The sequence below is a fragment of the Suillus paluster genome (assembly GCF_016628075.1).
Source record: "Suillus paluster strain FC165 chromosome Unknown EDB91scaffold_4, whole genome shotgun sequence".
NCBI classification, from domain to species: Eukaryota; Fungi; Basidiomycota; class Agaricomycetes; order Boletales; family Suillaceae; genus Suillus; species Suillus paluster.
The window spans coordinates 730,149-751,767 of record NW_024537564.1 but is presented as its reverse complement, the minus strand read 5'-3'; the positions used below and the strand labels follow the sequence as shown (position 1 = coordinate 751,767).

At 49.6% G+C, this 21,619-nt stretch overlaps 10 protein-coding genes across 10 annotated transcripts; 3 read left to right on the top strand and 7 right to left on the bottom strand.

Annotated features, from left to right (window-relative positions):
- Nucleotides 1-1,198: 1,198 nt before the first annotated feature.
- On the bottom strand, nt 1,199-2,038 carry EDB91DRAFT_521681 (uncharacterized protein). Its single transcript, XM_041327565.1, has one exon. The coding sequence runs from the start codon at nt 1,862-1,864 to the stop codon at nt 1,469-1,471; it is 396 nt and encodes a 131-aa protein (XP_041182605.1). The 5' UTR covers nt 1,865-2,038; the 3' UTR covers nt 1,199-1,468.
- Nucleotides 2,039-2,062: 24 nt separating this feature from the next.
- EDB91DRAFT_1333471 (uncharacterized protein) lies at nt 2,063-3,896 on the bottom strand. The gene is made up of 2 exons (XM_041325432.1): nt 3,558-3,896; nt 2,063-3,496 (listed from the first exon to the last, which is right to left on the bottom strand). Exons 1-2 carry the CDS (start codon nt 3,624-3,626, stop codon nt 2,372-2,374), a joined length of 1,194 nt encoding a protein of 397 aa, XP_041182604.1. The 5' UTR covers nt 3,627-3,896; the 3' UTR covers nt 2,063-2,371.
- A 749-nt stretch (nt 3,897-4,645) lies between these two features.
- EDB91DRAFT_521326 (uncharacterized protein) lies at nt 4,646-7,037 on the bottom strand. The gene is made up of 3 exons (XM_041327564.1): nt 6,681-7,037; nt 6,500-6,613; nt 4,646-6,442 (listed from the first exon to the last, which is right to left on the bottom strand). The coding sequence occupies exons 1-3, from the start codon at nt 6,849-6,851 to the stop codon at nt 4,757-4,759; spliced, it is 1,971 nt and encodes a 656-aa protein (XP_041182603.1). The 5' UTR covers nt 6,852-7,037; the 3' UTR covers nt 4,646-4,756.
- Nucleotides 7,038-8,371: 1,334 nt separating this feature from the next.
- On the top strand, nt 8,372-9,367 carry EDB91DRAFT_1103020 (G10 protein). The gene is made up of 5 exons (XM_041317317.1): nt 8,372-8,472; nt 8,521-8,720; nt 8,777-8,843; nt 8,894-8,981; nt 9,031-9,367. Exons 1-5 carry the CDS (start codon nt 8,410-8,412, stop codon nt 9,057-9,059), a joined length of 447 nt encoding a protein of 148 aa, XP_041182602.1. The 5' UTR covers nt 8,372-8,409; the 3' UTR covers nt 9,060-9,367.
- Nucleotides 9,368-9,726: 359 nt separating this feature from the next.
- EDB91DRAFT_521322 (uncharacterized protein) lies at nt 9,727-11,084 on the top strand. The gene has a single exon (XM_041327563.1). The coding sequence runs from the start codon at nt 9,809-9,811 to the stop codon at nt 10,859-10,861; it is 1,053 nt and encodes a 350-aa protein (XP_041182601.1). The 5' UTR covers nt 9,727-9,808; the 3' UTR covers nt 10,862-11,084.
- Nucleotides 11,085-13,380, bottom strand: EDB91DRAFT_521321 (uncharacterized protein). Its single transcript, XM_041327562.1, has one exon. The coding sequence runs from the start codon at nt 13,199-13,201 to the stop codon at nt 11,309-11,311; it is 1,893 nt and encodes a 630-aa protein (XP_041182600.1). The 5' UTR covers nt 13,202-13,380; the 3' UTR covers nt 11,085-11,308.
- Nucleotides 13,381-13,395: 15 nt separating this feature from the next.
- Nucleotides 13,396-15,271, bottom strand: EDB91DRAFT_1103009 (PLC-like phosphodiesterase). Its single transcript, XM_041317316.1, has 10 exons — nt 15,031-15,271; nt 14,955-14,974; nt 14,824-14,902; nt 14,728-14,775; nt 14,639-14,665; nt 14,462-14,577; nt 14,097-14,395; nt 13,967-14,042; nt 13,839-13,914; nt 13,396-13,788 (listed from the first exon to the last, which is right to left on the bottom strand). Exons 1-10 carry the CDS (start codon nt 15,053-15,055, stop codon nt 13,616-13,618), a joined length of 939 nt encoding a protein of 312 aa, XP_041182599.1. The 5' UTR covers nt 15,056-15,271; the 3' UTR covers nt 13,396-13,615.
- Nucleotides 15,272-15,561: 290 nt separating this feature from the next.
- Nucleotides 15,562-17,246, bottom strand: EDB91DRAFT_1103005 (uncharacterized protein). The gene is made up of 4 exons (XM_041317315.1): nt 16,797-17,246; nt 16,656-16,741; nt 16,231-16,580; nt 15,562-16,152 (listed from the first exon to the last, which is right to left on the bottom strand). The coding sequence occupies exons 1-4, from the start codon at nt 17,004-17,006 to the stop codon at nt 15,776-15,778; spliced, it is 1,023 nt and encodes a 340-aa protein (XP_041182598.1). The 5' UTR covers nt 17,007-17,246; the 3' UTR covers nt 15,562-15,775.
- Nucleotides 17,247-17,764: 518 nt separating this feature from the next.
- Nucleotides 17,765-19,040, bottom strand: EDB91DRAFT_1044734 (PUA-like domain-containing protein; the record flags this gene model as incomplete). The annotated part of the gene is made up of 9 exons (XM_041313144.1): nt 17,765-18,111; nt 18,175-18,334; nt 18,397-18,418; nt 18,477-18,492; nt 18,553-18,577; nt 18,629-18,648; nt 18,697-18,730; nt 18,780-18,881; nt 18,963-19,040. 9 exons carry the CDS (start codon nt 19,038-19,040, stop codon nt 17,765-17,767), a joined length of 804 nt encoding a protein of 267 aa, XP_041182597.1.
- Nucleotides 19,041-19,665: 625 nt separating this feature from the next.
- EDB91DRAFT_1044295 (uncharacterized protein) lies at nt 19,666-21,033 on the top strand (the record flags this gene model as incomplete). Its single annotated transcript, XM_041313115.1, has 6 exons — nt 19,666-19,768; nt 19,812-19,906; nt 19,964-19,996; nt 20,046-20,157; nt 20,213-20,381; nt 20,439-21,033. 6 exons carry the CDS (start codon nt 19,666-19,668, stop codon nt 21,031-21,033), a joined length of 1,107 nt encoding a protein of 368 aa, XP_041182596.1.
- Between the last annotated feature and the right edge of the window lie 586 nt (nt 21,034-21,619).

Sequence of the window (21,619 nt, the reverse complement as noted above, 5' to 3'; positions counted from 1 at the left end):
GGTCAATACTGAATAGACAACGAAGTGACAGCAGATGACGCGCACGAAAGTGTGGCAGACGACGAGCGGAGCAGGTAGGTCGTCGTCGTGGACGACGAGGAAGGGTGTCTTGTCGCTGTTGTTATCGACGAGGAAGATGCGATCGAGGTTGTCAAAGTGTGAAGGAACAAAAGGAAGCGCGCGGGGCCGACGCAGAATTCAAAACCGAAAAAAATAAACACCACCAATTATTTGGGTCACGAAAGTCACGCTTTCTCCCACGCACGGACCCTAACCTTATTACTTTTCCACGCACACACCCTCCCATTCAACGCACAGACCATCTCTGACTCCGGTGCTGTAGCCTGAAAGAGTGCGAGAAGAGAACGAGGATAATGGACCGGCTGCGTTATAGACAATATTGTCTCAGCTCTGTCATTGTGTAAACATTGTTGAAGTTACAAGTCATCGAGGTTGAGGCAAGTCGTGGACAAGAGGCAATTCCCTTGATTGGTTGTCAGATTGTAATCCTGGTCGTCTGCCTGATAGGTGGGTGTCGTTTGGCAACACCACCCCACGACTAATATGAAAAGGTCGAAGCTGAATCTAGCTGAATGGGGTCGCCGCGCAACAATTCAGAAGGAACGTTTTATTTCCTCGTAAACTATTATTATAAAATTCCGATATTCCGTTTATCTTCGACCCTACCGGCTCTCGTAACCATGCGCTCAGCGGAGCGCTTGCGCAATGTATTATTGCTGTATGTTGGTGAAATATTGAATCGACGAACATACAGCAAATGCAACATATGAGACATCCGCGTTTATTATCAAGGTGCCATTGATCTGTATCCACTCTTGAGCTCGATGCATGCACCAAGGCAAATCATCTTGACAGTAGTTGCGGCTAGAATTTGTGCTCCTAACAAACATACTGCGCACATAATACATCCTTTCTGAAGTGTACCTGCTCTAGGTCATATTGTGATGGGTCCTGTCCAGTCGCAACAAGGCTCGTATCCTTCTGGCCTAATTAGTTGCCGCCCGGGGATGACACTCACTCTGAAGTCAACCTTGTGCTCGGGTACTGGTCATTGGCACACAGGTTATCATAGGCTCTGCGTTGTTCCGCGGAACCGAGTTACTGATTTTTGAAAAAGTATGAATGTCAACAGGAACCACTACTGAAAGCTGTGAGACCAAAAAAAATGTCGCCCAAAGTAAGGAGTGCCTTGCACTTCATGCAGTAAAATTGCCATGGGTATTGTACAGGATACAATATGTTTACATGGAGCATCTGCAGACAGGGGAGAAGGTGATCAGCGTTTGTCTGAAGAAGACAGGGCAGAACTATCGTACATGGAAAAATCTATGCGTGCCGGCCAAAATATATCGTCCATATGAAAAGCTGCATTTCGCGCGACTCAGTAACAATGAAGATGGTGACCCCGGACCTACTTACTACAGAATGACACATATGCCGCAGGTGCCTACATATCTCGCAATCCTCTGAATCCACCGACCACGAGCAGCAATATGGTGATACCGACTGCCCACAGGGAAGCACAAATGAAACGCCAACGTGCACGGGACGTCGCTTCCGCAATGGCATACGGGGAGCGCAGGTCGTAATATGGCAGCAGCCCTAACGTAGGGTCAGAGTTTAATAGAGGAGTGGGCCCAAAATGTGATGGTGGGATGAACGATGGTGCAGCATTTGAACCGAAAAATGATTGAGATTGAGTGCACTGAGGGTAAGCTCCGGGTATCCGTTGATGAGGAGAAAGTGGTTGTTGCACTGAGGACGAGTTATGTAGATGGACGGAATATGCTGGAGGAGGCACTTCCGTATTTACGCCCGACTGCTCTGGCAGTTCGCGGGACATGGTTAGTTCCCGTCTATGAACCGGGAGGGACGAGAGGAATGTTTACTAATAAGTAGAAGTCGTACATGCAACAGCTATTACTAAATTTCAAAACCGCCGGGCCTGCAGGTGTGGCGTGGTGCCGCGGATGTCGATATCGACTTCTCTAGATCTGTCCACCACTGCGTCATGGTGTGCGGACAAATCTAATCCAAATCGATCGAAAGTAATAACGTTTATTACGATGCTAGTAGAACATAAGGGCAAACATCAACATTAACATTATGTGCTTGTATTCTTGTATTAAATGAATATAAACTCGCGCGCATCTTGCAACACCCCAGGCTCGTTCATTTTGATGCCGGCATGCATGGCCAGCCATGTGCATGCATGCTAAACAGGACGCGTGAAGACACAACATGGCGTAGCACGATGAGGGCGCATCATGTTCGCCATGTTCTTGGAAACAATGAAAACAGAAACATCGAATGAAATGACACTGGCATCAGGGTAGCTGCCTAATGACCTTCAGCAAGCGAAGGTGCTACTGAAGCTGCTGGAGAAGAGACAGGTGTCGGAAAGATAATATGTGTTCTCCTCTACCTCGCTAGTGCCTGGTAACTGAAACACACCCATATCGATAGGAGATAGCCCTCTCGGCTGATGGATCGGTGAGAAAGGCGTGTCGTTCCGGCTCAGCTGCCAGTATTCATCCGTCATCCCTGCCTCCGACTGGAAATTAGATTGCGGCGATTTGTCCAAGCCCATCATCATTAATTCTGACATTGGAGTTACCACCCATGTGCCATGAAGCTGCTCGAACTCTCCAATCAAACTGCTGTCAGCGCTGAATGACGTTGAACATGTCAACGATGTCGCCGACATAGGAGAGAAATCGAGGCTGTGCCATGAATCCGGCGAAGTCGATTGTGGGGCCTGCATGATAGTCATGGCATGAACCTGTGAGGGGGAATGGGCATTGACGGTGTCTGGGGGAAACTGCGCGTTTGCTATTTGAGCAAATTGCTCTAAAGAGGGATCATTGTCCGATGCTACGCTATACAGCAGGGCATCAGGATCCTGTGATACTGTGCTTGAATGAGGTAAATGCTGGGGCGTCCCCACTGTGGGGGCACGAGAGTTCTGCGATGAGTACGGGGAAGGTCCCGGGAGCAAAGCATACAAGAGCTCTGATGTATAGGGTTCCAAATGTGGCTGGATCGACGGCAAGGTGGATCCTGTACTAGATGAGGGTATGTGTAGCGTCCCCTCCGTCCCGGCTGGCGTAATCAGAGCCACTGAGGAATGGGCAGCAGTGACATCAGAACACATAAGATCAGGTCGACCTTGTGTTCTCTCGGGCACAACAGAGGGCATGGGAGATGTAGGCACGCTGAGGTCCCAAGATGGTGGAGAAGACAGTTGGTGTCTCCTTAAGCCTAACTGACCACCAGTATCGTGGATGGTGCGGGGCAGGCTTGGAGATGGGTTGGATTTTTCAACCTTATCCCGAGCTTCATGCTCCATAGCTAAAGGACCACCAAATTTTAGGGAGTTATATTTTCCATCTGGTGTTATGACCCCAATGTCATAATCGCTTGGTTTTAGAGCATAATATTTGCGGCACCATTTCAGTCCCCAACACGGTTCGAGCTGTTGAGAGGAATGGACGGTCAGACTTATCAAGAATAAAAATGAAGTGTTTACGACTTACGAATATTGTTGGTATACATCGGAGTTCGGTACCTATGACACGACCCCGGCCATCTTCACGTCCGTCCATGAGGTATCGCGAGATATGAAAGTAAAAAATTGTGAAATACCAAAGCGTATGGGACCTTCGTGAAGGGGAATATCAGGACCATTTGACGCATGTCCTTATAACGAAGTTCGTTTCGGTTCAAGTACAGCCCACGACCGAAGCATTCAGTGCGGGAATACCTTATTCTGGGGTGCATGTGCAGGAAAAACGTGTTCACCGGCGTTAATACACAGAATGTATCGCGCGTTAGTGAGACCAAGCGGCAAGATAATGCACCGCTTGCAGTTTCTGACGCAGAAAATATGCTGTGCCATGCTACTCGCCGGACCGATGATGACTTATGGGTGGGAAATATTTACCGCCATCAGCGACTTTGTGGGCGTATGTAGGCGCCACCGTGCACGTCAGATGAAGTTCCACCGACGGCGTGTTTCGAACAATATGACACTTGCCTCGAGGCTATTGCGTGGCGGTTCATGGATGTCTTGATTGTCGTCGCAGCTCGATAAACTCAACTGAGCGAGAAATCAGAAGCCCGCTGGTGCGACAATGATGGATGGGCAGCGAAGGCAGCTTAAGGCTGGAACGAGTGAGAAGACGATAGGTATCAGATGCATATGGCGACTGCCCGCAGGGGAGTTTCATGACCATGGATACTGTGCATGGCTTTGACTTTGACCGGATGCCGCGAAGGAGGAGACGCCAGTGAGAAGTTGTTCTCTGAGTCTTTGGGTGGGGGCGAGTTAGCTTGTTGGAGAACGTTGCCGTTGGTGCAAAGGCTGCACTCGCTCGAATCGCAGCGGCGGTACACATTATCCTAAATAAATAATATTGCAAGGGATGCAAAAGCGATGTGCGAATAGAGTAGTTGTTGACAGATCCAAGGAGCTTTAATTGCGAACACGTTAACAGAGGGCACATTGGCAGCATAAGCAGAGTTCAACTTTCCGTTTCAACACTTCAAACGTTATAACCACAGCAAATGAACTACGCCAAGACAAAGACCTTCCGATACTCAATAAATGATTTACATGCAATGTAATGTGTATGAACTGCGATAGCAATGTGGTCTCGTGTACAGTGAATGTCAATCGTTGGCATGCGTGGATAGAAGGAGAGCTCAGAAAGGGACTGGATCAAGTTTGAAAAAGTCATACAACCGACATCAAGTCTTGTTTCGTGCGGTCCCTGCGCGAGGATAGGTTCCAGCGTCTTGCGACGGCGGTTTCGACGTGCCTCTTCGGGTCTGTCCGCGCAATGTGTGTTCGCTGGGAGGCTAATCCTGCCGTCTGGGGTGCAGCACGTGAACCACCACGAGTACGGTTTTTTTGCGCAGGAGCAACGACTTTCCCGCGAGCGGATGCTGGGAGGTTCCTGGTAGTCAAGGGAGGCTTCCGAACGTTTGTAGTGGGCTTAGCGATAGGACGAAGGTGTGTGGTTCGCCGGGTAGGCTCAAGAACTTTTCTCCTCTTGGCTCCTACGCCACTATCCTCACTATCAATGTCCTCATCATCATCGTCAGTTTCGCCGGGGCCAGAGTCGAGGTCGTTTTTGTAAGATGCGGCCGCAGTAACCTTGCCACGTATGGTGGTATTTGTTTGACTTCTTGTAATAGTCGGGTACGAGCGTTTTTGTCCTGCATAATATGCCGAACCAGATGTATGGAAAGAGCGAATGGACTCTGATGAGTTGCTGGTACGCAGGGATGACGCATTATCGTTAGTGGTCAAAGTACTGTGCAGGCTCGCAGCAGAGGAAGATGCGTTGGATGCCACTGACGACGGGGAAGCGCGATAAGGAGTCCGTAAGGTAACATCAAAATCATCATCATCGACATCCGTGTACGCATCCTCGTCCTGGCTGCGTACACCGCCGGATGATTGGAACCCGTCCACACCAGGATGAACCCGTGGTAGGCTACTGCTTTCGTCGCTCGAGCAGCTGCTAGAGCTGGGGCTCGTGGGCTCATGCGCCTGCTGGAGCGACACATCAAAATCCTGGTTGTGGTTCAATGTGTCCTCCAGAATGGGCGAAATTACGGTAGCCTGGGCAGGAGGTGAGTCGTTGCAATCATCCTGTCTAGATGGCGTGGTTCCAGGAAGAGAATGAGATGTAGGCAAGGGCGTTGGTGGGTATGCCGAAGGAAAAGCTGGATACCCTCTCCAGTCTTCGTCAGGAGGTTCACTGACGACAACGGCTGGTGGAGGGGTCATCAAATTGGGAGTAGATGCATTGGCTATTCCCGACCGTCCAACGGATAGGCGGCTTCGTCTGCGTTCCTCTTCGTGCGCAGACGGTGGGGGATGCCAGATCTGATATGCAGCCTTTCTGGTACTGCTTGTGGCGGGGCGCGCATGAACACGACCAACCGTATTATTGGGGTAGTGTGGAAGGGTTGTCATTGAGGACGACTTAGAATACCGCACACGGCGCTCCAGTGACGTGCCCTCGTAGTATTCAACAGAAGGTTGACGAGACTTGGGTCGCGCCCTATTGTCAGAGACGCTGCGGATAGTGACTGGGCGCCTGTCTGCAGCCCGGGGATTTGCATCCACGGTGGTATATGCTTTAGCTGCCATGGGTATATTAGAGTAACTGCTGGAGCGTGTCGCGTTCAACCCTGAAGCTGAGATTCCAGAAATGTCGGTGGCCGATTCATTTTCTTCTGTGTGCCAAGACAGACCCGAGGACAGGGAGAGAACATAGTTGAGCGGAACTTGTGAGAGAGCAAACAGAAAATCTCCGATATCCCTTGCTAGGTCGAGCATTGGGTCAAGGGTATCCACATATGGCTTGATAAGTGGACGCAGAATATGCAAGTACAGAGGTTCAGCACCCTGAGTGAATAAGGCATCAGCTTCGCTTGCAAGGAAGAGAAATTATTGTCGTCCTACCTTGGCACGGGTGAGCAGGAGAAACAGTAACGTAACCGACTTGATTTCGCTGTAGAACGGTACGATGAAGCTGACAAAACGGTCAAATGTTCTCTCATATGCTGCAAGGCAGCACTACAGCACAATAGCACTGAGCATGAGCACGCTACGTAGACTACGAATTACACTGGCAATGTCTTACCCAAACAACCCAAACTGCAAGACACCCTTTGAGGTCTCTCTTTCTCTGAGTCATCGCTCTGGTGCTAGGGAGCCCGCCCTTGCGTCCAGGTGGTACTTTGAGAGTCTTGTACGTGTCATACACGTTCATAAAAGTCATAAACAAACGGAGAGCAGGAACGACGAGTGGCATGTTGAGAATAGGCCCGAAGAAGTGCCCAACAGAAATGTCCAAGGCGCCAGGTCCGTCAGAAAGCAAAACAAAACAAAAAAACTCCTAAAACGCGGTCGGGTGAGTTACTAGACTGCCTGATGGATGTTGTGGTCGACGCTGTTGAAGTAGACTTGTGCACTATGAACGTGCCTCCCACAACCATCGTGTACGGCACCGCCTTACATAACAGACATATAACGAACGACAAGTCAAACGAGGCAGATCAAGTATCATCTGTTTGCGATGCTAATTCTCTTGCGCATATTTGACGAAGTCCAGAAGCCCAAGGTAAGGTGTCCAAGGCGCATGAATTCGTCAGATGGCAGAATGTTATTAGAACAGCATGAACGAGATCCATAACCTCGCAACCTAACATGATGAGTGTAGAACTAAGAATATGTACGGAATTCCCGTAAAGTCATGTGAGGAAAGTGCACATTATAGGCCGCGAGGTCAGAACATCGAGCGATATATCCGCAGTCACACCTAAGGCAGCGAACGTCCGCAGCCACTATTTGATGATGTCAGTCCACTGCCTCGCTACGATTTCCACCGCCAGGTTTTCAATCGCAACTTGATACCTCCCGTTCGCAACCAAGTAAAGAACGAGAAGACTGAGACCAGATTGGATCATCAACGCTCCGGAAGGAAAGGGAGTAGATCCTTGATACGTCTTCCACTGGTGTGGCTCCAACGCGCATGTGGGTCACCGGCATCGCAATGAATCCAGGAGACCGGGCCCATTGCACAGAGCACCGCTTGAGTACTTTCGAGGGCGGATACCTTGCTAGCCTCACGCACCAGTTGTTCCATGTAGAAGCGACGGAAACAGCAGAACAGAAGGGTAGACGGAGAAAGAGGGCAGTGATATTGATTTCGTTGAAACTTGTACTATAATTACTCGCCTTGAGAAAGTTCAAACACGACCGCCTTGTGATCACCCATACCAGACATGTATGATAACCTTAGTAATAAGTCCAGCCGGTCAACAAAGTCTGTGCTCATCGCATTCGTAATTCCCGTGTTTTTGGGACCTTCGAAGAAGCGATAATCGGCTGTAGGAAGCGTCGCGTTTATACAACAAGGATGTTTGAGATAGGCTTCGTCATGACGAGTCAAGGGAGACGAACCCCTGCCGACCTGATGTCCGACCGATGTGCCGTTCACCGGCCAGAGATAAGTCATCCCTTAGAAGGTAAGTACAATCTGCACGTTCAGTGAGCAACGCGTGACCAGCCGATATGATGATAGAAGAAGAAGATACAAGCAGCTGGGCTCTAACAAGTCCTTACGCAATGATCAGACCTGAACCATGGGAGAATGACTGAACACTAGACTTCTTTTGACGCGACATACGCGACCTCATGGCTTCGTAGGGGGCCCCGACGCCAAAAGAAAAACAAGACACAGCCAGAGAACGTACAACGTCGACAAGGCAGGACAGACACAACAGATACTAAAATGGAAAGCTTTGTCAGAACTTGGTGTTGAATGAAAGTTCTCACGGGTAGACCTCACCTCCCCGCCGTGACCAACGATGCCCAGAATACGCACAACGAGGACGAAGAAGCCCCCGGAAGGCTTCGAAGATATTGAGAGCGTAGGTAGTGTTCACGAGCAGTTTATTTCCATTTTGACCATGCTGTAGATTCTCGATGACTACGCGAAGAAGATGAGAGACGCCGAAAACGAGTCTCATGAGGGCAAACGCAAGGCCGAGTCCCTCTGGCCCATAATGCGTATCTCACATACCCGGTCGCGTTACATCTATGAGCTCTATTACAAGCGCGAAGCTATCACGAAGGAGCTTTACGACTGGCTCTTGAAGGAAGGATACGCAGATGCAAAGTAAGTTAGTTGCTAGTCTTTAAACTTTGTCACATACTGAACATCAATTGCTTTAGCCTGATAGCCAAATGGAAAAAGACAGGTTACGAGAAGTTGTGCTGCCTCAGATGTATCCAGACCAAGGTATTACTCACCTTTTGACTCGCTGAGACGTCGCTCACTCATTTGTCCAGGACATGAACTATCAAGGCTCTACTTGTATCTGTCGTGTCCCGAAAGCACAGGTACGGTCGGGTACAGTTGTCGAATGCGTACATTGTGGTAAGTGCTCATATTTCGATTTCTCGCTCGTCACTGACCTATCCGTTAGGATGCCGTGGCTGCAGCTCAGACTCCTAGGCAGGGGAGGTTCATGTCAAGGCATTCACCAAGCAAGCAGAACATTATAGCTAGACGTCTGTCTTAGAGGTGTCCACCCAAGTTTTGTCAGTCAAGGTACATCAGGAGGACCGATGGGGAAGTGTAGTTGCAGTGTCCGCGCCCTGAGGTCCATTGCGTCCATTTGCATACAGTAACGGCTTTGCTCAGAATGTTTGTTATTTAGATATTGAAACGTACTTTGTATTCGTGCAATCATTGTCGAGGTGTTCTCGCGATCAACAACCAAGAATGGGGCATTTGAACATTACAAGACTGTCGACATGGTGAGGTTGCTAAATGTCTTGTATTTTTCGAACATACATTTCGGCATGCCGTTGTGGCGCGCATGTAAGTACAAGGATTTCTTGTACGCATTCAACAAACATTCAGGGGAGGCATGCAATCCCTTCTGCGGGTTGCCATCCACCGATCAGCTTGCACTTCTGTCTCCAGCGCGACCTTCATGTCGAATTCAAGGCTTGTTCTACGAACCACCCAAAACGTGATGCAATACAACACTTGCTACTGCGCGAGCTTTTTATAAGCTCGAGGGTGGGATCGTAGCACCCCGCTGCCATCAAAGCAATCACACAGCAGTCGGTGAGTCGTGTATTCTCTTGACGTCTATTCAGAATCCTCACTACAACCTTCCTGCACTGAACGAAACTACCTTCTGTTCTATTCATGAACAGAAGAACAATCTTCACCCAAGAATACGCCGTACAGAAATGGTTTTTGCCCAGCGCACCGTGACTTCGCAAAGGAAGCGCCCGATGTGTCACAAGTGCGGGTCGACCATGGCGGGCCATACGCGAAAGAACAACATATTCGTCTGCCCTGCGTCTTCTCAGCGTACATCGCACATTCCTTTGCCCCCCGACTCCCCTCCACCTACATACGAGTTCCACGGTTTTCAGGTTCCACCTGGCGACCGTTGGCACTGGCGAAATCCTAATTGGATCTCGCCACCGCGCGAGCGACCCCACGAAACCGCCCACCGCAACGAGTCTCTCACACCTACAGAGCCTCTGTCCGACGGTGGGTCTGGAAAAGAAAATATTGCACCCTTCTCTGTCGGAGGTTCTCCTGCTCCTAACTATCCCGCCGACGAGTGGGACGATTCGGACCCTTTGTACTACTATCCCGACTTTTCCGTCAAGGAGGAAACCCCTGAGCCGGTGTTTGATTCATACATATCGGGTTGCACTAACTCGCCGCCTCCCCGCGAGTGGTCCCCGTTCTCGCAGTCACCTATCACCGATATAAGCCTTAATACCGCCCTCCGTGCGGGCACGCCGCTTTACAGCGTATACCGCGTCCCGCGTCAAGATGTTCCCAAGGTCCAACGCACTGCACAACGTGAGGGGAAGCTCTTTAGCGTAATGAAAGCCCCTCCTGCACACCCCGCCAAGATCCCGCGTGAGAAATCGCGAGAGACGGTGTGGGTCATCCTCAGTGACCGCGAGGAAGACCTTCGGTATGCGGTACATTCACAGCGCATGCCAGGCGCCCTCACACAGGGCTCGATGACTGATTTCAGCTTTCCAAAAAGTAACGCGGCAGCTCCGGTCATACAGAACGCACCGTTCTGCAATGCTGTGGATCAACCTGCCGCTCAGCGTGATGTGCGTAATGCGACCTTTGACCAGTCGATGTACAGTATTCCCGGTGGGCATGCGGTTCAAGGGCACCTGCGAACAGCAGGTCATGGGTTTCTTCAGATGGCATTTGCGGGGATCATCGGTGGCCTTGTCGTCACCTACGGACGGGCCTTCTTGTAGCGATTCGGGGCGACCGTCCATCAGTGGTGTTGGTTTGGGAATGATTAATGAACGAGCACTGTACGTTACTTCCTCTCGTTGGACTGCCTATACGATCTATGCCAAATTATGCTACAATATGCGTTATGTATTCTTTGTACATTATACCTATGCCAGACTTTCTTATGATCGACTCATTCAGTTAGTGTACAATATTGAAACAGTTTAAAAATGCAGTGCTCAGCTACTCAAAGTACACGAGAATGTAGTACGTGTCATGAGAGGATATGAACAGTGTATAGTTATGTTAAAAGGTCAGTGGACGTGTAAGAAATGTACGCGGTAACAGTCATGACATCGTCGTAAAAATACCGCGCGAAAGCAAATTAGAGAGAGAAAAGGGAAATAAAAACACATTCATATACACCCCCATAAATTATCCTGGCCGTTCCGACCGCGACACGAACTTTATACTGCCCAATCATCCAACGTTCCACCTCCAGGCCGACTCCAGCCTCGTGCCATGCGTTCCTCCATACGCTCCTCCATCCGTCCAGATCTCGCAGGTCCCACATTGAACAACGCCTCTAGCCACCCACGTGTCTCCCCCTCTTCCTTGTCTTTCCCCTTGCGCTTGCGGCTCTTATTCTTCCGCTTCTCCGAAAGCTTCGAAGGCCCTGGACGTGTGCCCGCATATGACTCTGGGAGCTCTGCAAAGCTGATGCGCTTGGGCGTCGACACGCCTGACGGGGGATCACTCCCGAGGACTTTGGCCACCCCGTTTCCAAACATCTCTGAGAGACTGCCTGTGCTCGGCGATGAACGAGGTGTCGGAGGCACAGAGCGCACCTTCAGGGAGGAATGCGTAGGTGGGGAAGGGGGACGTGTGGAGGATGAATGTCTGCCTTTCGTGAAAAGACGGGATATGGAGGCGGTGGCGGTGGATGTGGAAGCAATTGGGGCGGGCGCAGGCGTGACAGGCATGAACGTGGGTGAGCGAGTCTTTTTAGGCTCTTTTCGAAGGGAGTTGACGGAGATGGAAGAAGCTTGTTCGTCAAGGATTTTACGGAGGGATTTAACTGCGCGGTAGCCAGTAGGCTGATCGGATGAATCAGAAGAGCCAGCGGAAAGCTCCTCGATGGGTGGAGTCATTATGCGGGGAGGAGGGGATGGTCGCCTGGGCGTCGTAGAACGAGATCGTGTTGCAGACTCTGGCTTGCGACTGCGATCAGGAGATGCTTGTTTCCTCCGTACCGAGGAAGGGGACATAGATAACTTTGATCCTCGATCAGTGCTGCATGTGCTCGTTGATCCACGCCGTGATACGAAAGCATGAGGGGATGATGTAGTGGATGGTGGAGGCGTGGCTGACTCTGAACGTTTCACTATGTTGGAGAGGAAATTGTATGCTGGAGTTGGTACCACCTGCGGCTGCCCTGACAAAAGAGGCAATGACTGTGAAGACTGCAGTTCCTGCTGTGAAGTAAAAGTGTGGTCCTGCCAGTCGGCCGAGTGCGATGAACCAGAGGCCCGTAACCCCAGGGTGGAGGGCAAGAGTATCATGGAGGGATCAGCTGTTGATTCAATATACTGGGTAAGTGCCCTAGGGGCAGGTGCAACGAGCACATCACGTTTCAGGTGAGAGAATTGCAGCTGTGATGAGCTCGAACTCGAGCCGTTGAGCTCCAGTAGTGACGGTTTCCTCCTATGCCGCAAATCCCTGATATTTGATGTGGGTAGACTCTGGCTAATTGCAGCATCATCCGGCTTGACTGCACTAATGTCTCCACCCTCCTCGTCAAACAGCCCATCCACACCTTTCGATATCTCTTCCAGATGGGTCATCCATGTCCCGTGCACATCGCTGTTCAACCTTATGCGCGTTGAAAGGTTCCTCGCACGAACCTCGAGAGAACGGTCGGGTCCAACTTCAGGCGAAAGCAACGCCGAAAGACTGGATTGGGTAGAGATTGAGGTCTGCATGAGAGCATTCGACATCTCGAGGGCGTGTACACTGCGCTCAAGCAGCGCGTCGAGAAACGGGTCGGCGGCTTGCACAGGAAAAGGCTGGCGTTTCCGTCTGCGTGTGTAAGATGTGCGTTGGAATGAATTGAGGTGAAAACGTTGCGGCACGTAGGTCACAGCTTGGTCCTCCGTGTCTGCGTCTGCCTCCTCGCTGTCAGGGTAGTCGGGTGGTCTATCGGATTCGTTACCCGCCGAATTGCCGAATGGTTTGCTCCAATTGAGTGGGGCCGAGTACTCTGGGAGAGTCTGCACTGTGTCGGAAGACAGTCTGGACAATGATGAACGTTTCTTGTGCGTTCTGCGAGAAGACTGGTGATGGTAGTGAGACGAGTTCATGGCTACAGGTGACTAGACTGATAAATATGGTGGGTACGCGCAATCAATGACGCTTGACGGTTCACGGAACCGGGTGAGAAGTCGAATCAGAGCAAAGTTGGAGCAGAGGGGTAAGTATAGCCAATTGAATCAGTCAGCACAGTCTAACCATGCCCCAACCACATGTGGACATTCGCCACATACGGCCCGTCGAGTCACAATAATTGATATAGCATTGACGTATACAAGCATGCGACCACAAATTCTACTTATCCATCGTGCAATCGTCTGGCAAACAGCAGTACTAATCACCGGATATCTAATTCTATACATTCAACCCAAATAATGAAGTAATGGACACATAATGGAGGTATTAACGCTACGTGAAACGCGGACATAAGAAAATGGTAAATGCAATCAATCTTCGAGAATCCTTCAAGCCACAACAGTCGCAGACGCCTCGGGTGTTGCAAAATTGTCGAGTGGACCTGCACCACCTTCGAGGTACAATCTTGCAGCTCTATTTAGCAAGACAGGCGGCAGATAAAACTTCCAATTCGTCCAGAGGAACCATCGGCTGTAATGCGACAGAATGGAGTCGTAATCGACTAATAGCACAGTGAATAACCTGTCCACGCCAATTAAACGAGTCCCTCACCTTGAAGAGCGGCACGCAGTGCAAGCCACTTCTTCGTCACGTCCGTGATGATGACATCGATGTCCCATCGTACAGCCTGCGTCGGGAATTGAGACCAGAGGTGGCGTTATAACAATGAAGCCACCTACCTCCATCATGTGCTCCGGCTCGTTCACTGTCCACACCATAATCTTCTTGCCCGCAGTCTTGCATTCATTTCGGAACCTTTACCATGCCGTCACGGCACTGCCACTGAGACAACTCAAGAATGAAACTTACTTCTGGCCATCAGAAGTGGTCAATGAGGCGAACGACATTGAAAACACTTCTACGCCATCCCAGAAGTATTTCCGCGCAATCGAAAGGCTCGAGCCAATGTGTGAGCGCCTGCAATATGGCAACCTCGCTTTCGCAAACGCCACGAAACGCGGATGCCAAAGGCCCAGTAAAATACGGGGAGCTAGTTTCGTCCTCCACTCAGGCTGCGCTGAGATAACATCATGCATGAGCAAGAAGAGGCGGTCTGGGTCATTCTGAACTTTGACGTCAACGTTAAACTTGACATGCTGGTTCTCGGGCTGCAAAGAACGTGGGCGGAGATCACATGGTGAACGCACGGGTATCATGAGTGTGGGGAAACTTACTTTCATCAAAAGAGCAATAGTCTGCACGAACGTGGGGATACATTGTTGAGGTTGTTTGATTGTACGAAGGTGTTCCATCCCATCTTTGCCGTGCCAATCGCGTTCCCTAATTAAGCCTAAGATCATTGGTCAGACCACACACGTGCCTTGGAATGGATTGCCATAAACAAAAATCACCTTTTGATCCGGTGGTCCTCTCTAAGTCTGTAGAACGCACGCAGCGTCGAATGAGCGAATCAGAAAGAAGAGTCAACTATTCAACATACCCGGGTCGTGGAACATGACGACGACACCGTCCAACGATACGTGAACGTCTGGGATAGAGGTTATGGAGACCAAGACAGGCCAGGGTTACTAAATACCGCTCTCGATGCCATCTGCCCCATCACTAATGGCGGCTTCAAAGCTGGCGAGCGTGTTCTCGGGGAAAGCTGCTGAAGCCTACGAGCAGTGACTTTAGTGCCAGGAGCGTTGTATACATAGTACAACTTACTCCACGATGACCCCAGCATTCTGAAACATCAATATCAGTCCAACTCTATTGTGACCAACATTGTGAACGGCATTACCTGGAAGAACTTTAGTGGCGGTCATGTCTAAACTGCACGCAAGCACTAGAGACGGGGTATAAGAAAGGAGTCCTAGAAGTATATGGAGGAGAGGAGATGGCGGTTGAAGGCAACAACTATTTAGTAATTATATAGCAAACTTAAACCGTAATACTTCTTTTTGTAAGTACTAGCTGGGAAACAAGCATTTACCCGAGCGAATGTCGGGCAACTGGGGTTCGGAATCGTGGGCGAATCCCGTTTGACAGAATGAGAGAGAAGCACCAAGGATTTGGAGCATTATGACACTTATGTACATTGAAATTTCAAAATTTTGCACCGCTCGAGCTGGCGATACATATAATTGGCTACGTGCAACGGACCGAATCCCCTCAGAATGCAAAATCATTTTGGAGAAGTTAGAACATCATTGGTTTACAAGAACAGCTGGCGAACAATCAACACGGGGAACTGGAGCGTGACGCGACGCGAAAATTTCTCTTCACCTTTTGGAGAAATCGGCGCTTGTTCGAAGCAGCCTCGAGGCAGCACTAAAACATATAAACCCTCACATTCCGAATGCGGGGAAATGTGTGGGCTTTGTGGGGTAATCATGTTGAATCAAGGAAGACAAACATCGTATATATACTTAAGCGTGTCGGTCTAGAGTGCCAAGATTACGAACAGCTATATAATGAAGTCGAGAATGGTATCGTGCACTGCAGGCGCTACAATATTACCTGTTCAGCAGCCAATGTCATTTGTTCTAGTGATGATGTCTCCCGACAACCACCATCCCCTCATCGTCTGTCTCTGTTCCATATTCACTGACACTTCCTTCTTGCCTCAAGGACGACCGAGACATCGCAGCATCAACGCTCGGCGCCTCACTGCTACTCTCGCTTGGCGTGTCCGGAACATCATCGGACACAACTTCAACCGCGGTAGCTGGTTTAGGATCCGATTCTTCAACAGGGGGCAAATTGGTCTTCATTTCTGGTTGTTCGGCTGTTGTCATCTCCTCTTCTGAGGCGACTTTGACCGAAATGTCACGTAACGTCGACAGCATTTGATCTCGCACTAGCGTTGTCAATTCAGGGACGTCTGATACAGAGAGTCCCGCGGTTGAAATCGGTGGGAGAACTGTAGGGTGAGCGTTCATGAGTAACGTTGAGCGGCCATAGATTGAAAGGAGCTAAGTGCGCGAAAAGGGGAACTAACCTCGGACCTTGATGGTACCCGTCCCAAAAACGCCCTTGTGATATATTCCCCAGTAATTCTCACAAATGACGGGTATAATAGGTATCCCAGCCTGGACGGCGAGGTGGAAAGCACCTTTCTTGAAGGGTAGTAACGATGGTACTTCCTGGCAGTGCCGTGTGCCTTCAGGGAACATCATCAGCGAGACACCCTTGGACTTCATCTCTTCTCCAGCTGCTGCGAGCGACTCGTGTGCCTTTGAACTGTTTCTACGATCTACGAACACGGCGCCCGACATGAACATCCAGGGACCCAGAGGCGACCATTGAAGCTCTTTCTTAGCCATAATGGATGCTTTCATAGGGAACATCCTACAAGCGCCGTGTGAAGCAGAACGTGAACTAGGTCAGCACTCATCGTAAGCTGCTTCAGTAAATGACACATACCGCCCCAACCACAAAATATCGAGCATACTCTGGTGATTGCCTACCATGACCATAGGGCATGTCTGCAGGTGCTCCTCACCCTCAACCTCTACTTGGATGTCGAGAATACGACTAGGCAATGGCATAGAACGACCGAGCGACGACATAGTTGACGTCATGCCTACGACCGATCAGTGTCATTCCGACTGCAACACAGAGCCCCCATGTCGAGAATACTGCAAGCGTCCCAAGGTAAATAGTCAGTTGGGCATAATAACGCCCAACGGGAGAAGTCGAAGCGACTGTTCGAAGTAAGATAACAGGAACAGAGATATAAGCCAAAGGTTTAAAGAAGAGAGTGAGAAAAGACATGAAGAATTGCAGTCTACACTCTAGATGGTTAATCACGTTGGGAGATCGATAAAGACGCGACGCAACGCACGCTGTAAGACAGCGGACGTGCACGCGGTGAAAGTGCTGTGACAGCTTAGATGGGAAAATAAAGTATCATATGTATCTACTTTGGCACCCAAACCCGTTAAGCACACCTAACGGAGTGCGAAATAAACTCCATATTCCCTACGAAAAACACACCACGCCCTGCGCGTGACGAGCGCGGATTGAATTTCTTTCATTTTTGCTAATATCTGGTATCATGCCCTTTAATTGCAGCCGTAAATCTACCACACAAAGTTCCCCACGTACACCCGACGGTCGGCTCCACTTGAATCAGCATTGCACTAGTGTATGATGTATGAATAGATGCTGACTTCAGTGAGTCGGTATAGTCGAAACAAGGAATGGACTGAACGCCACAACATTGTATCTGCTGCGCTTCAGGTACGCTTCCTTCACGAATTCAGGACATTCGTGATCACGGCGGATCATGGCGAGGCTGTGGTGGATGCTGAGTGGCCGCACTATCCCTGAGTCTGATCAGTTCTGGCACTCCCCGCGCCACTTCAGAACATGAACACAGGATGATAGGAACAGCGACGAAAATTGCCGAAATGAATAGCATAACTGGCGCTCGGCACAATGCACTAGGTAGAATTGAAAGAACTGCACTACAGCTGATACATCGGAGGTGAGGACCGGAATGACAAGTGCCACATGAGCGCAGATATGTATCAAGCCTCCTTGGTCCGCAGGGAACGTCGGCGGGGTACCTCCTGCGTTTCAGTGTCAATATCAGATGCTTTCCTTTTCTTGCCTTTCTTTGGTTTGACCTCGGCTTCGTCATCGGCACCAACCTCTGCCTCGACTTCGTCGCCACCGTTGTCGCGCGTTGGAGTTTTCTTCTGGATAGCCCGAGAATTCTTTGTGGGTTGTCTCGGACGATTCGATGTACCTGATTTTGTCTTCCCAAAAGTCATCCCCTCCCAACCACCTTTTTCTGTCATCATCTGGATGATCCCCCAACATTCCTCACTGACCCGCTGGACGCTCAGCCGTCCGCGTGTGACCAGGGGCATCGCTACATGAAAAGCACATCGTGAGACACATTCGGGCAATTAAGTGAAGTCCGAAGCCCCAGCACCTTTCATAGCTTTGACTCCCTCCGTGCCTATATACGCGATTTCATCCGGTGGGTCCGAGTCTGCAATATGACGGAGAAGGGATAGCGGAACAAAATGTTCAGCGCGCGATAGGAATGTGGCATCTATCATGAACCACTTCGGATCATCTCGCTTAGTTTTCTATAGATTTCGGAGGATGCGGTTCAGTGCTACGCACGAACAATCATTAAGGACAAATTTACCGGATCGAAGTAGGGGTGAGAGCTAAAGTGCAGAAACGTCAGTATGACGAGTGCTGAGAGGGATTTGTTTTGAAGCGAACCTATCCCAGGCCGTGTCTATAGAATAAGTATGAGCTTATCAGGGAGATGATTTCAATATTTATCTCCAGGACGTACAGTCGGGATATGCTTCCTTCGACACCTATTAAGGGGGATAAGTGCAGGAAGCGAGAGATACTATTAGGCAACAGACCTCAGCAAACCCAGCGATGCCTGTATACATGTTAGAAACAAAGGTCGCAACGACAATCACTCACTGACCAGGATTTTTACAGTTGGAATGATAGAATAAAATCTGACGAGCTTGAAGATAGACTGTAATGTTGGGGTCAGGAGATACACACCTTATCTCCAAGGGACATCTCCTTCATCAAGTTGCGCGCTTCGAAATTCCGTACTCCTTCCCATGGCGTCGTTCTTACAGCTTCGAAATCATCCACGCTAAACTATCCGCATAGCGCACGCATGTAGCGGGCTATATTGAGCTCTCGCATTTCTGGAAGTACCTCTTGGAGCAAAGCACACACCTTGACATCTTTGCCCTTTACGATACGCGAATCTGGCTCGGCCTTCATAAGCCAATACTTTCTGTCTGTACTTGTCATAGCTATGTAGAAAATTAGATGTCCTCAAAAGTATGCTAGATGATGGCCGCCACTACTCGCCAGCGTTCGGCTGCACCAATAAATTTCAAACTCAGTCGTTTCTTGGCCAACGAAAAATTCGAAGGGAACACTGAACCGTCTCACTGAAAATATGCAGTCACGATGGTAGTCTGGTAATGAGCTGTGCTTGTTTAACGTTCAGTCCGACGTACCCGCTACCTGCAAGCCTCAGACGTTCTGATGGAGAAGGTCAAATCTCCCATGCGTCATAATAGCGCCGTTGCTGTGCATGTCGGATATTCACCGAAGCTGTCAAGTCAAGCTCAAACTGCGCACCTTGAGCCGATATACGCGAAAGATCTACGCGAAGGAGGCAGATGCATTACCCGAATATATGGATGTATCTTGGAGAGTGCTACATGTGCCATGTAGGACTAGGACTGTACTCTGATGTCGGCCGCACTTAGTAACTGCGCAACGGGTCTTATTAGATTCACATGTACTAATACAATTCCTGTGAACCACGCCTTGTCTTGCTCTTGGCGCTTATCAGATTCTTAAAAGCTCACTCTACAGGCTACAACTCGTCGTATTCACTTGTAAAATGTCGAGCAGTCACATCGGAATGCAGTCCATTGATCGCAAGGACCGTATTCCTTCTCCAAGCAGCAGCTCTTCCCGTGGGAACGTGGTGGACCATGACGCTCCTCCTGGTAAGCCAAGAGTCTGTTTCAGGTTACTGCTTTGAATGTATTCTCACCATGACTGAAGTTACAGACGAGTTCGCATCGAGGAGGAACGGTCCAGAAGCTGCTGGTAAGAACCGCATGATCAACGTCCACCCTTTGAAACGCAGCGAGATGCAGGTAAGATAGTATCTTGGGAAATACAGGTTATAATGTCTGACAACATCTCTTGTTTAGCCCTCGTATGCACAAGACCTCGGTACTGGCGAGGTATGTCAGCTCGTTTATGTGATATATTTCTCTTCTTACACTGGCATAGGTCACGCATGGTTTCTACGGATCATTCCTGCAAAGTCTCGGCGCATGTGTTGGGTTCTGTGGTGCTATTCCTTGCTGTCCTCTCCCAAATCCATTCCGAAATGTCCAACAAGGTAAGAGTTACAGTCTTCAGTCTTCAGATCATGTGTTCTAACCGAATCTCTCAAGGTTCGGTTGGTCTGGTCACACGGTTCGGCCACTTCTACAAATCAGTAGATCCTGGTCTCGTGCAAGTCAATGTCTGCACAGAAAACCTGCGCATCGTCGACGTCAAGATTCAAATCAGCCCTATTGGCAGGCAAACCGTCATCACCCGTGACAACGTTAATGTTGAAATGTGCGCTTGTTTCATATTCGTGCTGCATCTCCATTAGTTAATTATGACATCGTCTAGTGATTCTGTCATATACTTCCAGATCGTCAATCCTTATCGTGCCGCCTTTGGTATTACTGACCTACGTCAAGCGCTCGTGGAACGTGCTCAGACCACCTTGCGCCATGTTGTCGGTGCTCGCGCCGTTCAGAGTGTCGTAACTGAGCGCGAGGCTATCGCTTTCGAAATCGCTGAGATCGTCGGTGACGTGGCCGACAAATGGGGCGTTGCTATCGAAGGTATCCTCATCAAGGATATCATCTTCAGCCCCGAAGTCTCCGCTTCTCTCTCCTCTGCTGCACAGCAGAAACGCATTGGAGAGTCCAAGGTCATTGCAGCCCGCGCAGAAGTTGACGCTGCTCGCCTCATGCGTCAAGCAGCCGATATCCTCGCATCACCGGCTGCTATGCAAATCCGTCAGCTGGAGGCTCTACAACAGATGGCCAAGTCTGGTAACACCAAGGTCGTTTTCGTTCCTATGCAACTCCAAAGCGATGTTGTTGGTAAACTCAGCAATGCTGAGGCATCTGGGTCTGGGTCTGGGTTTGGTGATGGAGGCGAGGCTCTTACTAGTGTAGGTCGTGCGGGCGTTCTAGCCAGCATCGCGGATGTATGATCTTCTGTTTTGATTTTATTGGACGGGTCCTTCTGTTGTTCTATTTATCCCTGTATTTTCCGCGGATATCTTATCAGCCACTGTTCGTTTATGACCCGACGTCTCATGCCTTCCTTAACGTTCTTGCATGATCTTTTGTATATTTTGTTGTCTTAATGCCATCTGATGATTTCACGAATACATATCGGATCCGACGCAAACAATTACTTCCAAGTGCATAGCAGTATAAGACAAAGGTAAAGGTAGTAACTGAAGTGGGTACTACTGTAAGATTTGCTGGCAGGTACTACTTTAGACAGGATGTATGTACACTTCTTTGATTCTTTCATGCACAGACCCAAGCATAGAAAAGACAGATCGAAAACAGATTGAGGAGAAAGAGGGCAGCAGGGGGGATCGAAATAAGTTTAAAACAAATCGTGTATGAAGGCACATCTCGAGAGCGAACAACGGGTAACCGACAATAGGAGCATAACCCAGCTCATGATCCAATGTAATAGTATGTCGTGGTCCAAGGCAAACGGGCAAACAAAACGAAATCAAGGAGATGAAATTGAGCAATGGAATCGAAAAGAAAGGAGTTTTG

Bases quoted from the DNA above. Each gene is read 5' to 3' on its own strand.
- EDB91DRAFT_1103005 (XM_041317315.1), bottom strand. From the start codon at position 17,006: ATGTCTTTTCTCACTCTCTTCTTTAAACCTTTGGCTTATATCTCTGTT. The intron at 16,742-16,796 runs GTCGCTCGGTCG...ATCCAAGTAGAG, and splicing joins GGCATGACGTCAACTATGTC to GTTGAGGGTGAGGAGCACCT. The intron at 16,153-16,230 runs GTTAGTTCCCCT...CTCACCCTACAG, and splicing joins GGGTACCATCAAGGTCCGAG to TTCTCCCACCGATTTCAACC.
- EDB91DRAFT_521326 (XM_041327564.1), bottom strand. From the start codon at position 6,851: ATGCCACTCGTCGTTCCTGCTCTCCGTTTGTTTATGACTTTTATGAAC. The intron at 6,614-6,680 runs GTAAGACATTGC...ATTGTGCTGTAG, and splicing joins TTGCAGTTTGGGTTGTTTGG to TGCTGCCTTGCAGCATATGA. The intron at 6,443-6,499 runs GTAGGACGACAA...TTATTCACTCAG, and splicing joins TCCTGCTCACCCGTGCCAAG to GGTGCTGAACCTCTGTACTT.
- EDB91DRAFT_1103020 (XM_041317317.1), top strand. From the start codon at position 8,410: ATGCCCAGAATACGCACAACGAGGACGAAGAAGCCCCCGGAAGGCTTC. The intron at 8,721-8,776 runs GTAAGTTAGTTG...CAATTGCTTTAG, and splicing joins GAAGGATACGCAGATGCAAA to CCTGATAGCCAAATGGAAAA. The intron at 8,982-9,030 runs GTAAGTGCTCAT...CCTATCCGTTAG, and splicing joins TGTCGAATGCGTACATTGTG to GATGCCGTGGCTGCAGCTCA.
- EDB91DRAFT_521681 (XM_041327565.1), bottom strand. From the start codon at position 1,864: ATGTCCCGCGAACTGCCAGAGCAGTCGGGCGTAAATACGGAAGTGCCT.
- EDB91DRAFT_1333471 (XM_041325432.1), bottom strand. From the start codon at position 3,626: ATGGACGGACGTGAAGATGGCCGGGGTCGTGTCATAGGTACCGAACTC. The intron at 3,497-3,557 runs GTAAGTCGTAAA...TCCTCTCAACAG, and splicing joins GATGTATACCAACAATATTC to CTCGAACCGTGTTGGGGACT.
- EDB91DRAFT_521321 (XM_041327562.1), bottom strand. From the start codon at position 13,201: ATGAACTCGTCTCACTACCATCACCAGTCTTCTCGCAGAACGCACAAG.
- EDB91DRAFT_1103009 (XM_041317316.1), bottom strand. From the start codon at position 15,055: ATGACCGCCACTAAAGTTCTTCCAG. The intron at 14,776-14,823 runs GTATTTAGTAAC...CCTCTATCCCAG, and splicing joins GGCAGATGGCATCGAGAGCG to ACGTTCACGTATCGTTGGAC. The intron at 14,666-14,727 runs GTATGTTGAATA...TGCGTTCTACAG, and splicing joins CGTCATGTTCCACGACCCGG to ACTTAGAGAGGACCACCGGA.
- EDB91DRAFT_521322 (XM_041327563.1), top strand. From the start codon at position 9,809: ATGGTTTTTGCCCAGCGCACCGTGACTTCGCAAAGGAAGCGCCCGATG.